This window comes from Acipenser ruthenus, chromosome 20 (genome assembly GCF_902713425.1).
Source record: "Acipenser ruthenus chromosome 20, fAciRut3.2 maternal haplotype, whole genome shotgun sequence".
Classification (NCBI taxonomy): Eukaryota; Metazoa; Chordata; class Actinopteri; order Acipenseriformes; family Acipenseridae; genus Acipenser; species Acipenser ruthenus.
In genome coordinates, this window is record NC_081208.1 from 6,460,957 (window position 1) to 6,476,661 (window position 15,705).

General features: G+C 38.4%; 1 protein-coding gene across 1 annotated transcript; it reads left to right on the plus strand.

Annotated features, from left to right (window-relative positions):
* The first annotated feature begins 1,541 nt into the window (after positions 1-1,541).
* LOC131698968 (guanylin-like) lies at positions 1,542-9,085 on the plus strand. The gene is made up of 3 exons (XM_058994104.1): positions 1,542-1,767; positions 5,813-5,993; positions 7,750-9,085. Exons 1-3 carry the CDS (start codon positions 1,696-1,698, stop codon positions 7,815-7,817), a joined length of 321 nt encoding a protein of 106 aa, XP_058850087.1. The 5' UTR covers positions 1,542-1,695; the 3' UTR covers positions 7,818-9,085.
* Positions 9,086-15,705: the final 6,620 nt, after the last annotated feature.

Genomic DNA, 15,705 nt, shown 5'->3' on the forward strand with positions numbered 1-15,705 from the left:
AACCAGATTCTCCTGGGCCACCGGGGGGCCACCAGGAGAACTGTCGCCTTCTCTAACCGGACCTTCTCTAGGAAGGTCGGGTGCAGCGGGAAGGTGTAAAGGAGTGTCCTGGGCCACTCATGGGCTAGGGCGTCGATGCAGACTGGACCGCCTAAGCAGCGGAGGGAGTACCACAGGGGGCAGTGTGTCGTCTCCACCCAGGTGACGAGATTGACCTGAGCCTTCCCGAACCGTTCCCAAATGCGCTCCACCACCTGAGGGTGGAGCCGCTACTCCGACGGATGCGTACCCTCCCTCGAGAGATTCACTGCCCGGTTCGCCACTCCGGGAAGATGAGTCGCCTGTAGGGACAACAGGTTCCGTTGTGCCCAAGTCAGGAGTCGGAAGGCAATGTGATGTAACCAAAGGCCACCCTGGTGGTTGACATATGCCACCACTGATGTGTTGACCCAACACATGTGTCCCTTGAAGCAATGGCAGAGCCGGAGCTGCGGCCAGAGCAGCAAATAACTCCAGGACCTGGGCCATCTGTGCCTTGATGTCCATTATATCCCTCGCCTGCCTCAAGCGCTTAACCCACTTCACTTGTATTTTATAAATCACGTATGAGAAAATCACCATCAATCATATGTGTAAAATAGAGTGCAGAGATCACAAGGCATAGTACCAAAGTTAAAAAAATAAGCTTTGCAAGCCTCAAACTGCACAAGATGTCTCTTAGAACAACAAGAGACACTCTGAATACAAAGTATTAACTTCTACAAAGCATTACCTAAAGTGAAAACTTTGGTAAGCATCTTGAATGTTCTTTAAAGAGTAGCTTCGATCCCCTTACCTTTTTATGGCGGCTCTTATTGCAATTGCTCAAACAACCTGAATTAATTTACATTAACATATTGCATTGTAAATCCAAATGCTTACTCGTTTAAATCAGCATATAAAACAGAATTTTAGTTTTGTTTTTATTGTTTAAGAGCATACTTTAGACAGACAAAGTTTTAACAAAACACAGTGTGAAAAGTATGTAAATACTAAAACATGTTTATGATATGTTTCACATGATTTATGTTACATTGTTGATTTGCAATGAATGGTGTATTACCTTTTTTACTGTAACAAAACAACCTATACTCAAACAGGCAACAAGCCAACAAAAACTATGTAACCATCATAGCAACAAGAGGGCTAGTGCCAAAAACTAAATATAAATAAAGTAAAAAGGTAACAAAATAACTTTTTTTGCATTAAGTAATGAAATTTTACACAGTTATATTAATTTGTATATTGTTTTCCTATTTTATTGAAAAAATGTTTGGGTACATTTGCCCTTGAAGTTGACTGCATCCATTGAGCACTCTCCACCTTTCACGATCTCCACGAATGTATTTTCTTGGAAACTGGATTTTTCCTATCCATTGATTGGAGCATCTGAACAAAACGTCTCTGTGATTGTACTGTTGCGAAAGATTTAGGGCCCCCATAAAAGCAGATAAAATATGGGCAAGTGTCCTATCGGCCAGTGTTTCTCAGTTAGTCTAACAGTAAATACATGTCACTGTGCTATGCACTCTTTACTTCATGGTAAATAATACTTTACTAAATAAACAAGCCACAAGAACTTTATAAAGACTAGTTAGCCCTTGACCAAACCGTCCTTTGAAGAAGCAGGATACAATACAAGAGATCAACGACAGAATGAAAGCCATCGCCATTGTCTTCATCATCTTCATTTTGTTTGTGTGCAACTCAGGCAGTGTGAAGGTTGTGGTAAGTGTCTATGTAATTATTTATTTATCAGTTATTAATTAGTTTGGTTAGGGGATAATGGCTAGGTAGTAATACCCATATAGATTATTCATCATTGGGGGGGGAGGGGGGGGGGGGGCGGGGGGCGTAAAATATGTTAAATAATAAATTACATATATATTTAGGAATACTAAACAGAAGTATTATTACATTTCCAATGTTTCTAATGTTTTGACAAGAAGTCTTTATCATAAGAATAAACCGTTTGATCATTGAATTTAGCATTTTGTTTAAGAATTTAAACAGAATATAATTATCTAGTATTCAAGATTTTGACGACCACCACTATATTCACTAGTTTAATATATGGGTTAATCACAATATATTGTAGACTACAAATATATTTATGAAACTCTATACAATAGGATGTAAATATATTCTCCAAACATGTTTCAATATATTGAAATATAGTAACAATGTTTCCCTGTATAAAAGAGGCAATTATCTATAAACTGTTCCGTATATTTTATTTTAACCAGAAAACAGCCAATTTTAAATGATTTTGTTTTTAAGAGCATCTTGGATAAACAGAGATACCAAGCACACTGCAGTACACACTCGCACTACAACTGTGAGTGGGTGCCTGAAACTTTGTTTAGTATCTGACTGTGGCTAGTGATTTGACCTTTCATTAACACCACAGTCCCAAAAATCAGCCCAAAAATCAGCTATCTTGTCCAAGACTATCTTGTCCAAGATGTATTCACGTTGAATAGCACTGGTAAAGTAGGGATTATTTTCATTGAATTGGTTTTTGGAATGTGCCAAAACGGTATTGCATTATATTTTATTATTATAAAATATAAGCACTATAAGGGATAACTCAAGGGTGCAAAATCAAGGTTTTTAAACTAGCAAGGGGGGGTAGTTGTTCCCAAGTACACTCAATAAGTCCTCTATTGGGAGAATTGCTGAGAATTCCTATTTTAAGTCCCGGATTTAAGTGTCAGTTATGTACAGGTGGGTACTCAAAATACCGTAATAAATCACTGACCTTCGAAACATTATGAAACCTGTTAATTAAGGCTTTACCACTCAATGCGATATATTTGAAATGAACTATGTCTGGCTGCACACTCAGTGAAGGGAACAATACTGACAGCACACAAGCAGGATGTCAATCGGATTTTATCAGCGCTTGAAGGAATATACAGGGTGATTAGAAAGTAAGTTTACCACATCAGTGATATGGTGCGTTAATGTGGTAAACTTAATCACCCTGTATTATTGAAATCCAACTTGTGTGAATTCGGCATTGTTTACCTCCAGCAGCTCAGCCATGCAGCTCATCCAAAAGGAACAGCTATCACACTGAGAGGCAAAGTCTGCACACAATTAAATAAAAAAGTCAATAAAAATCAGGAGGCGGAGGCCAAGAGGCCAAGGCTTCATGTTGAAAACAGTGAAGTGGTTACAATAATCAGAGAACGTCTATAGCACTTGAGCGGGCTGCATAATGATTCTGCATACTATGAATGAGTGTGTGGGTGGATGCCTGTATACACATCATTAATACACCCAGCTCTGAATATCCCTTCTTTGTTTGGATCACTGTGTAATCCTGTAGACTGCATAAACATTACAGATTCAATACTGGATGCTTGCAGAAGAGAGAAAGGTCATTTGTGGCTTCTACAGCTTTCAGTTCCAGGTTTGAATGTATGCACTTCTGCATTTGTGCTAATATACAAGCCTTACAGCATTGCAACTCCATTATATTGCCTTGAAGTCAGCTTTACCACCAAAGGCAATAATACCAAGGATTAGGCATACATATTGCACAGTGTTGTGGTGCTGCAATAGATGCAACACAAACAAATAAAGCAGTTCATACTGACTAGGATTACTATAAATCATCTGAGTCCATGACTTCACTATATAAAATGACTTCACAATATAAATCAAACACACCCATGTTGATTTATGTACTACATTTGAAGGGCACATCTTTCTATAGCTCTGCAAAGTGGAGCAGTTCATTATAAATCTTCATCATGCCTTAGAATGATTGATTATGTGGCTGATGAATGTAAAGCTTCAGGGACCACAGTTATATACCTTGTTAAACATTGTAACCAATAAATTTTCACAGTTCAAACTCAGTTCACCTGTATGCGATGTATATTGACATTTCTGTAATTTGACTATGTAACCCACATTGTAAACCAGGAATATTGTTTTCCAGTAAGTCTGATGGTTTTTATTAGTCACGTGCGAGTACAAACTGGTTCACATTTGCATGTTTGAAAGTTGTTATTCCATAAATAACTCCATACATTTTTCCTGCTGTGCACACCCATTCACTACGTAGATTTCAAATGTGTGGTTTTGAAAGAAACGCATGTTTTAGCAAACGTCTTTATTTTGATACGTGATATTTGGTACTGCGCTAGGTTAAATAAATCTGTTTCCAAGCCTTGCTTTCAGATTGTATTACACTTCCTGAGTCATTTCACTAGAAGAGTGAAATGACTCAGTAACCAATCAGCTGCTTCATAGCTGAAATGCTTTACAGCCAGTAAAAGGCTTTCACTGCAAAGAAACTAATGACCTAGGAAGTAAAGAAGTAAAAGACTTCCAGGAAAGCAAGGTAAGCAAACTGAGAACTTTCTTTAACCTAGAGTAGAACCAGATGTCTGTGTTAAAAATTAAAATGTGTTTCTTTCAAAACTGAACATATAAAACATGCATAGTGAATGGACACTTGGCATTTACGAAATGATTGTGTTAGCTACAGTTACTTTAATTGAGTTGATATAATATTGCTTAACATTCAGTCACTTTACAGAATACATGTCAGGAAATGTAATTGAATGAATTAGGTACTGTAGTCCAGAGGTAATTCAAAACACTCCATTTTATTCATATTTTGGTTTCACAGTATTGTACTGTAATATATTTGCAGGTATTAAAGTGAGGATTTTTTTTATATAAAGTACAAGTATGGTACCAAACTAAAAACATACAAAAGTAAACTGCAGGGGGGAAAGAAACAGTCAAGTTAAGGTATTTAACTGTATAATCGTGCAAACTGACATATGAAAACATCGTAGGTGAATTTCTCACAGATTTTCACTCTTTCTAAACTGGATTATGTAAGGGAGCGCTTATGTGGGGAAAGAGCCCAGTGAATATCTATTCGAATTCCACCCACAAGCCTTTCATATGGGGCTAAACTCTCAAAGCTATTTATTCTTCATTAGCACATTTTGTTCAGCAAGGAGAAACACGCCCAAATAAAGTTACCAAACCAGGAATAAATAACTCAGACTGTTAATGCAGGTTCTGGAATGAAGTATTAAGCTGTTTTTATTCATTTTAGTTGGTGTTTTTCCAAAATGAGCTAATGTCAATTTGGAGTAAATAGCTTTGAGAATCTAGCCCATGGTGTTTTACAAATGCTGCTGTAACAACTTCCCATGCTGTTGTATAGTAATACTCATCTGTAACCATTTTACACCAGCTATATAATCAGACCCAGGCGCTTGGCTAATATGTGGAACCAAGGAAGTAACAGGATTGTCAGTGTATACTCTAAAGTGCATGCACCCATTTGCGCAATTTACTGTAATCAGACTTCATTATTTCTACATAAAATAGAGCAGTCAGTGTAATCTTCCATTTTATTCTTTATCTGCTGCAGTAGGAATAATTGCAGAAATATTGAGTGCCATCTTGTAATCAAAAATGGTTTTAATAATGGTACAAGGATCAACATGTGGATAGTTTGGCTGCTGATCTTGAGACATGGCAATGTAGTGTCATAATAGACTAGTAATAGATGTGAATATCTCATTTTAGACTGTAAACAATGTGATAGTAAACAGTGAATTACTTGCAAATTATGACACTACTGTACACTACACTGACAATATGGCAAAAATATATATTTTTCTAATGTGTTTACATTTTTCACCATCCCACCTAATTACCCCTTGTCCTGTATTTCGTTTTCTTCATATTATAAACTAAGTGACACCTTTCCTTACTCTTTCCCCATGTCCAGGATGGAGATTTCACCTTCTCTCTGGAGGCTGTGAAGAAGCTGAAGGATTTGATGGACGGCGTTCAGTTGAAAAGCTCTCGCATGTCCAGCTCTGCAGTGCTGTGTGCCAACCCAGCCCTGCCAGAGGAGTTCAGAGCAGTGTGCCAAAGCACAGGAGCAGGCATGGTCTTCTCCAGACTCGGTGAGTGTTAGCGGGGGCAGTGCACAATACCACCTGCAGGGGGAAGACATGGTCTTTAGAGATGAACCATCGTTTTGCACCTAGATCTGCATTGCAAAACTCAAGACTGGTGGAACCAGCTACCTCTGTTGCAAAAGTGCTTGCTACCTTTATAACGGAGTTCTAGGCTGTCCACTATGCTTGCTTCAGCCCCTTTGGTATTTGGAACACATCCAAGTAGGATAACAGAAAACTCTGATTTCATTAATCTGACCCACTCAGAACTAAAATCACATGGCAGATTACCAATGACTACACATCCAATGTGAAGTTACCAAGGGCTGTAAAGAAGTAATAAAACTGACGAGGCGCACCAATAAGTTATTTGCTTGGCCTGCGGAAAACTTTAAATAAGACAAATGATAATTTTGTGTAGGTCAGAACCATAGGCAGCCAGGACAGGAAAACCCTGATGCGTCAAGTCTACAAGGTGTTTAAATTGCACAGAAACATTCCTTACGGTATTGTATTGTAAACTTGTGTGTTATTCGGGGGGCATGAACAAGGGCTCCTCCCCCTACTTCCCTCCTACCAATAACATCGGCTAATCCCCTCTTTAAACCCCAAACCTTGAGTTTGCTCTATGTCTTGCGGTTTTTTTTTTTTCCACCATCCTCCCCTCCTCCCCCACTACGTTTCCTCTTGTATTCGGCTCTCCACCTCTACAACTGCGCACACCTCTGCAATGGTCTCCCTCTTGGGGGTAAGTGAAGCTCACGTCCCAACCTTAGAAGCCCAGCCGTCGCTGGATTCGTCCTCCGCGAGTCAAGGGGGACCCCCTGCCAAATTTAACTATCACTGTCATCATCCCATTCTCTCCTCTAGATCCCCCTTGGGGTAAGTATTGGTTGCTTCCCAGCCTTGGAGACCGAATGGATCGGTCTCACCTCCGCGAGGATGGCTCTCCAAGGGGCCAAGGGGAATCTCCTTACTCTTCTCTAAGTTTTAAGCACATATCTCTATTATCAATTCCTGAGGTCTCTTCCTCTATGCAGACCTTGATCATGTCCAGTGAATTCCTTCAAAGAAAGAGACCGGGAAGCTGTGCTCCAGAATGACTTACATAGCTGTCACTTTTAAGATTGTTGGATCTTGAATAGCGCCTGCCTGTCTGCCAACCAATCTCTTACTATCACCTCTGCTTAGTCCATCTTGATAGAAATTGACTTTCAAAAGGGATATGCCGCTTTTATATACTTCCTTGCCATTTCACAATTCTGTAATCCCCATATGTATGTACAAATTTATATAGTGGAACAAGATACTTGAGACCAAATGAGGTTCTCTAAATTGTCTACTGTCACGAGGTCTGGATCTGATTAAAAAGTGTGTCAATTCCAAAGAGCTCTTCTATTGTGCAGAGTGTTTCTCTGTTACCTTCTGTAGGGGGTTAATCATTCTTCAAAGTAAAGCAGTAATAAGGCTAAAGCATTATCTCACCTCTCATAAATACTTTTTGCAAGATTAATCATTTAGTTTTCTAGGTAAGGCGTTAACCCGACAATACACTGTAGATTCACTCCTAGTGCAACAGGTATTAAGACTGCATCTAAACTCCCACAGCTGCACACATTGTAGGACTTTAGGTGGCATCATGTTGGATCCTAATACCTTAGTCATTTAAGACAAGGTGTGAAAACCGATTGGTGATGTGGGATCTTATTGACAACTATTAGAGTTCACAATGAATAACAATACAATATTTTCTTTTCACCAGAAACAGTGGCTGATCATGCAGATATCTGTGAGATCTGTGCCATGGCTGCCTGCACAGGATGCGTCTAATGATTCTTCAAGATCATCTCTAAAAAATCAATCAAATAAATATGTAGCAAAAACAGGATTTACTGTGAAGAGGCTCCCAACCACTGAATGCTCTGAAAACACATTTTGGAAAATATGATTTAATGGTACTGCCAGACAGTGTGGTCTAAAGGGGCTTCATTGTAATGCCTAACCCTGCCTAGCCTCCATGCAGGTTATTGATTTGTCCACTGAAAAAGGCTGATGTGAATCAATAAAACCCTAGCCAAACTAACAAATCCTAATCTTGTGCTCAAAAGAAAATTGAAATACAATCAAGACTTACTGCTTTTAAAACAAATTGTAAAAAGAACTGAATATTGTCAACTGACTCTTGAGGCCACCACCACCTGTGCCATTCAGAGACTTACAGCAACATTGAAACAGCAGCCTAAAACCTAAAGGTATGAGTCTGCTGTTCACATTGTGTGTAGATACTCCTGGTCGAGAGTCAAAGAGGCTTTTCCAGTTTTACTGTTCTTAAAATGGTTTTAGCACACACAAACATATTGTACAATGCTGGACTTTATTCTATTAGAAACTAATCATTAAAGTTGCAGAGTGCCACTATCATGTTCAATTTGCAACTAAAATAGGATTCCATAGTGTAGTGTTCTGTGCACTCTGCTGCATCCTCTCCAGGCATTGTTGGTGTTCCAGTTTGTTTTTTACGTTGTCCAAATGTAAAGTTGTAACTGCAGGAATACAAGCTTCCTTTCTTGCCACTATGAACCAAACAGCCATCCTCCAACTGCTTGCAGCAGCAGGAGGTTATGAATGCAATATATAAGCTCTTTTATTTCTTTTCCCTCTCCCCTTTTTTGGGCCTTTTTGCATACTGATAATATTTTGTAAGAACCATATAAAAGGTACATCTTTTGTTGTTTGTTTTTAAAGCAATTTGCACCTTTTACTCCTATCCCAGCAATAGGGATGCACACATGCAGCTTCTAACTGTGAATGTAATAAATACATTCCTGATCTAGTGTATGCACCTAATCAAAGTAGGGCTGTTTACCGTAATTGTTTCCAATTTGTATTGTTATAGAGGTTTGAGCTATGGCGTATTTAAAATATCCTCATCATTTTGGTAGTACTGTACTAGTAAGTGAATTAGACTCAACCTTGATTGCATAGTTCATTATATAAAGCGTTATCATGCTGTTGGGCAGTATAGTGTATAAATAATTGGTCCCACAGTGCCCCTTAGTGGCCCTTAGGGGTATTTCTCTTTAAACCACAAAGAATGTTACTGGTAGACTACAGATTTATTAGATATAATAGATTTTCTAGTATATTTCTATATTCTATTTTTTCTACCTTTCTCAGATCTATTAAATGTAATTAAATGAATACTGTTTTGTTTGTGGTATATATATTGTGTTCTGAAATATTTTATGTTACTAACATACAGTACACATACACACATTTTCCTTTAATTTGAAAATTATAATTAAATATGAATCAAGAATTTTGAAACATACTACTGGAATACTGTACTAACACACCAGTGACACAAGCAGAAATGCCCTGGACAATGTGATATATCTTCAGTAAAATACATTGCAAACTGTATTATCTTTGTTCCATGTTTATTTCATGAGCTCCCTTTTTTTAGATCCCTGTAGTGCCATTATAGAAGTAAGCCAGTGAGAAGTAAGGGATATGCCACATTGAGTGGAAGTTTCCTTTTGTTTTGCTAGCAATACACTGCTGTGCACTAGATGGCGCTGTTGACCATTACAAATATAAACCCTTTGGCTCAGGGGTGCTCAGAGTTGGCCCTTGCAGTCCTGGTCTTTGTTCCAACTCTGTTCTAAATTGTTTAATGAACCAATTAACCTTCCATCCAGACCCTAAAGCAGTTAATTGTCATGTGAATTGAAGATACTTACTTTAAGTAATAACTACAGGGAGTTTCGAGTGTACAAGGTGATAACAGTCTTCCTTGTGGATCATCAAATCCAAGCTGGAGTCAAGGATTTTATACCAGTTAGAAGATGTACACTCAATGCATCCTCTAGATATAGGTAGAATATATATATATATATATATATTCAGGCCTGTTCAAGCTTTTTAATAAAGTCAGTTATGTATCAATTCAGCCATGAAAATATCTGACTTCTCCTGTTTGAGAATGCCCTTGAATCGTTTCATTTATCTGCAAATACAACCAGTGTATGCAAAATTATACATAGCAGATAAGTGACTGCCATCCATTTAGGAGATGGACAAATATAAACATCCCCAAACATTTATAGAGATGTCTGAGAAACACCAACAGCATTAATTTATTAACTTACAATATCAGAGTATTACCCTAAGAAACTATAACCAGACCAAAACAAGCCAGATCGAACCATTTTCAATTCAGTCCAACCGTATAGCACTGTTAAAAAAATGCCACTAACTGTAGCTTCTGAAAAGAAAGGCCGGTTGCTCTTTCCTCCTGAAGAATTTTAAAGAAATGTTTTCCTTTCCAGTCTTCAGAACCTAAACAGTATTCATGTTACAGACGAGAGGTCAGAGGGCAGTATAAGGTCTCTTCGAAACAGGAAGGCGCGTGTGCTCAGCCTAATTGTTTAATTAGCCTTTAATTAGTTAATCATGTAGACCAACTTAATATCAATTAAAGCATTTGTTCCTTTTAAAAGTAACTAAGAAGATAAGACCTGACAAAACAATGATGCTCCAGTCCGATATAGTGATGTTGTTTCAGGCAAATACATGAGCCTGTTGTGGTGAAGCGTAATTGTTAACCTCTTGCATGAAGATAATAATAATAATAATAATAATAATAATAATAATAATAATAATAATAATAATAAAAGGTTACTCTTTTTGAATTCTGCACCCTGGTACTGCTGCTAAGGTTTATTGATACATGTGCATGACACATACAGGAACATATTGGACATCATGCAGGGCAGATCTGTTTAAGGTAATCATTTTCTGATAGTTTTTCCTAGGAATACATTTAAAGGGATAGGTCTGCAAAGGTTTTATATACTTTTATAATTAAAAGCACAATTTTGTATCGCTTTTTTGATTTCTGTTTTATTATGTTTGGATTAGGCTGTTTTTAATGTAATAGTTTAATTGTTCATTTTTGTGTGTGTGAAGCGCTTTGGAATCCCTGTGATGAAAGGAGCTATAGAAATGTGCATTATTGTTGTTGTTGCTGTCTTGCCTATTGTGACTGACAGTGACTTGCAACAGGGAGATGCAGCTTTTATATATCATAGCAGTGGTGCACAATTCTGGTGCCTTCAGGTCTCTCCCTAAATTTTTTCCACTAACATATTTTGACCACCAGAGGGCATGTTCTGCACTGTATTTGTTTAGACATCCTTGACATTTCAGGTTCAGGTTATGGTTTGCGATAGTATACACATTATTGTAAACTAGGGCAGCAGTGTAGAGTAGTGGTTAGGGCTCTGGACTCTCGAACGGAGGGTCGTGGGTTCAATCCCAGGTGGGGACACTGCTGCTGTACCCTTGAGCAAGGTACTTTACCAAGATTGCTCCAGTAAAAACCCAACTGTATAAATGGGTAATTGTATGTAAAAATAATGTATTGTCTTGTAACAATTGTAAGTCGCCCTGGATAAGGGCGTCTGTTAAGAAATAAATAATAATAATAATAATTTGGTATACTAACATTGTACAAGCAATTTTCCATTGTTCGGATTCCAAAATTGCCTAAAATTGTTAGTAAATAACCATCTAAAAGCATAATTGCTGCCTACAATTTGCACTGCACATTGCTTCTTAAAAAATAAACTGAATGGCACTACCTTAGCGAAGTGCAAGTCCTCTAGTTGCCTTGACTGCACCAAATCTTAATTTCCATTTGAACAAATACCAAGTTAATTCATTTATTTTTATGCCTAGATACAAATAAGTCTTCGATGCTGTTTAAAACAATACTCTATACTGTATAAATGATAAAAACAGGATGCATACAACAGTGTGATGTAATGAAATGCACATCAATCTTCTTCTGATTCACCCCCTGTTTGTTTGTTATTCACTCCTTCAAATAGCTGGAAATCATGTGCTCTGTTAACTGCTTCCTTATGTCAAATATGTAACTCGATTCCTCAAAAATGGGGACATGGGTAACTTTTTAACCCAAATTCAAGTATACTGCACAGGTCTAGGTTCAAAACTAATTTTACTTTGTGACCTGAAAATACTTAGACCAATTGAAATCTGCGAGTGTGCATGTCCTGCCTCTATTTGCTTAATCGTTTGACTTTAGTTGTATAATATAATTAGTCACTACTCCCTCACAATTCCTCTTATGGGAGTTACGTTACTCATCTTTCAACATCTGTTGCATCTTCCTGCAGTTACAAGCTTCTACCCTTATAAATGTTATGTCATGTTTTTCACTGTATTTCTGAACAGTATTTTTGTTGTTTACCATAATTTGACAAATTTTTAAATATGCTTTATCATACCTCTGGGCTTTACAATGCTTACCAAAGCTTTACCTTGTTTTTGCTTTATAACACTTTTCTATGGGAAACTTTTATATGGAAAGCCATAGAACCACAAAGAGCCTCTTTTGCATAGCGGTTAAAGCTGTCATTTGCAGTGCACGCAGTGCATGGTTGGTGCTCAGGCTCCATCCTCTTACAATTGCTTTTGCTTTACTATGCTTTTTGCCACACTAAACCTAGTAAAACTGTACAGTTTCTAAGGTTGCAAGACATTATTTCAAATCATGGCATATTTTACAAAGCTATGATAAAATGAACACTTTCCCAGAAAAGTTCAGTAAAATATAAAACAATCTTAATAATATCACGATATCCCCCAGAGGATATCATGTCAAACAAAATCAGGATGCTCATTATTTAATTGGTTACAATATGATTCTGTAACACTTTGCATTAAGTGTCTCTGATTACTGTGTATTTACATAGTAGTTACTTCATATATACACATGAACTTACACAAAATTACAATGCAATTTTGTATACTTACAATGTACTTAATGTGTAAAAAATGTTTTGCATGATATAACCTTAATCCTAACCCTATCCCTAACACTAACCCACCTAACCCTAACTCTCACCCTAACCCTTTTCTGATACAAGGCCTTTTAATTGTGGTGTGGAATAGCTGTGGTGCATGGGGTTAATCATAGACACACACACACACACACTCAATCGAGAGTACTGTATGAAAAGTTCACCGCTGCGGACAACCCCTGCACGCCCTGTTTGAGCGCAGCGAACATGAATACCAAGTGTACCTGGGGAACATAATGGGTGGATCTTTCGTATTGACGTATGAAGTAAGATTTACTGGCATTATTTTGTTAGCTTTATATACTTTAAAGCCTTGGTTGCTAGAACCCCTTTAATAAAAATAGCAGCTTTTTCCAGACAGCTTTGTAAAATCGGAGGTCCTTCAGTGGAGGGTCATTTGTAGTTTGTCTGAACCAAGCCTCACCCCAGCACCCTGAAGAGCTGATAAGGTCAAGAGAACTAACAGTGAATTCTGTACACAAATGCATTTTACAAATGAGCCGTAGCACCTTGATTTTGACCCTCCGTCTTTATGACTGTGATAGATAGAGAGATTTATTTTACTGGAAGATCAAGGAGAGGGCATCCATTCCGACAAGGATAGCAAAGGATTTATGTGAGCTGAAGAATGGGTGTTTAGATTGATTGTATAAAAGTCTACATGGGAGATATCCACAGCGATTTAAAGCTGCAGTCCAAAGCTGGATTCTGAGTGGCTCACCGGTTAAAGGCACGACTGTGTGGTGTGCAGGTTGAGTCATCCAGTCAGGGGCCTGGAGGTTTGTGTCCTGGCTGGCTGAGGTTACTGCTCTTTGTTATGGGTTCCACAGGGAGTGTTGGCTCTTGAGCTTCCAAGAGTTAGGGAGCCAAAATCAGGGCCTGTTTCTCCTCCAGCAGACATGCAGGGCTGGCCTTTTTCCTACAGTGATTGATAGCTTATGGATGCTCTATAGCTCCTGGGTGTAATGAGACCCACTGCCCTTTAGTTTCATTTATAATTATACATTGGGGGTGTGATCGTGTGGTTTGCAGTGTGCAGGTGTACAGGTGATACAGGTGCTCCAACAACAACAGACACAAAGTTCATGGTTTAAAACAGTTCTTTATTTGCTGTTTCCCAGTTTGCAAACCGGTTAAATAATAATACTGGCTCTACACAACGATGTGTATTGCCAGCATATAAACTACGGGGATCAATGCAGAAATAACAATACAAAGAATAACACACAACACAGACACGGTCACTTCTCCTGACAGTGAATGCTCTTAGTGCAGGTGCGGTGCAAGTATAGTGACAGTAGTGAAGTGTAGTCCGGGCTTGATGCTGGCCTGTAGCGACAGCTCCCGGTTCGTGTTAGCCGTCTAACAATGACAAACACAGGCAGTTAGTTTCGACAAACAAACAAAACACTTAACACTCACGATACACTTTTCACAGTCCGTTTCCTTTAGCGGTCTTTATCATAACCAAATCAAGGAACATATTACATCGTCACATCCCCTATTATACCCTTAGTCACGCCCCCTGCGATCTACTTCAGTCACGTCTCCTCCAATCCATGAATGACACATTGCATACCGCATTAGGGATATGACTTCAGGCATTGTGACTCCGCCCCCTTCCTGGATGTCTGGCTTCCGACTGACCCTGGAATGAACTGCCAGACCATCCAGTACGAGGCACTCTGTTCCTGTTATACAGCGCCCTCACAGGTCAGGAGGGAGATTGTTGACCAGGATTCATTCGCTCTCTGTCACAGGGGGAATGGAACAGAAACTGAGAAATATCATTCCAGGTGATTCCGTCGATGCCAAAAAATTCCATAAAAAAAAATCCAGCTGTGACTTTTCCTAGAGGTATAAAGGTAAATGGCATAGTACAGGGGCAGCCAAAGTTGACCTTTCCAGTCCTGGTCTTTGTTCCAGCCCTGTTCTAAATTGTTTAATGTAACCAATTAAACCTCCATCCAGACCCTGAAGTAATTCACTATATCATATTACCTGTAAAACATGGGGAGGAATGGTCCTCTGGGATCGTGCTCTCTGGCAAAGCATAACCACAATGGCTCCGGATGTACCATATTGAAGTGATTTAGTTTCTTGAAAATAATGAAGATGTCTTGCAGTCCTTAGGAATACAGGAAGAAAGCTTACATCATACAAGTTTATTTTGAAGCTCTTGATTCAAAATGGGTTTTATACTTTTTTTGTTAGAAACAACTGACTGTTGTGGTTTGTAAAATGTATCAAACGGAACATTGCTTCTGTTGTTCATACTAGTTCTTTATGACCGAGGATTTTTTTTATTTTTTTTAGTCTTCTCATATTTAAGTATGGGATGTCATTTTACACAAGCTCTTCTCGTAACAAAAGAGGCTAAATCTTTTAATGCACTGCAGCAGAAAACTCAGTAGAACACATTTTATCCCTATCTTTGTTTCCTGACTGACATAGAAATCATTGTTGGCTTACTGGGTTCCAGGCTGGAAAGTGTGTATTGTCTTGACAGTGGGAATGGAACTTGCCAGTGATCTTTAACAGGTGAGGTGGTGTGACTGGGATTGAGAATGAACAATGGGTGCAAAATTCAGAAAAGATAAAAGCACTAAAGTGCCTTTCTCTCCAGTCTACTGCTAATACATGCAACAGTAGGAGGTTATACGTAATTAAATTCATTAAAAAACTATCAGTGTGAAAAAGTAAATCACAATGATCTACATCCATTGAACACTATGTAGAGTGTGGAATATGAACACAACACACAAGTCTATAGCATTGATAGGAAACTTAACATGGTCCAATTATACATATATTGGACAACACTAATA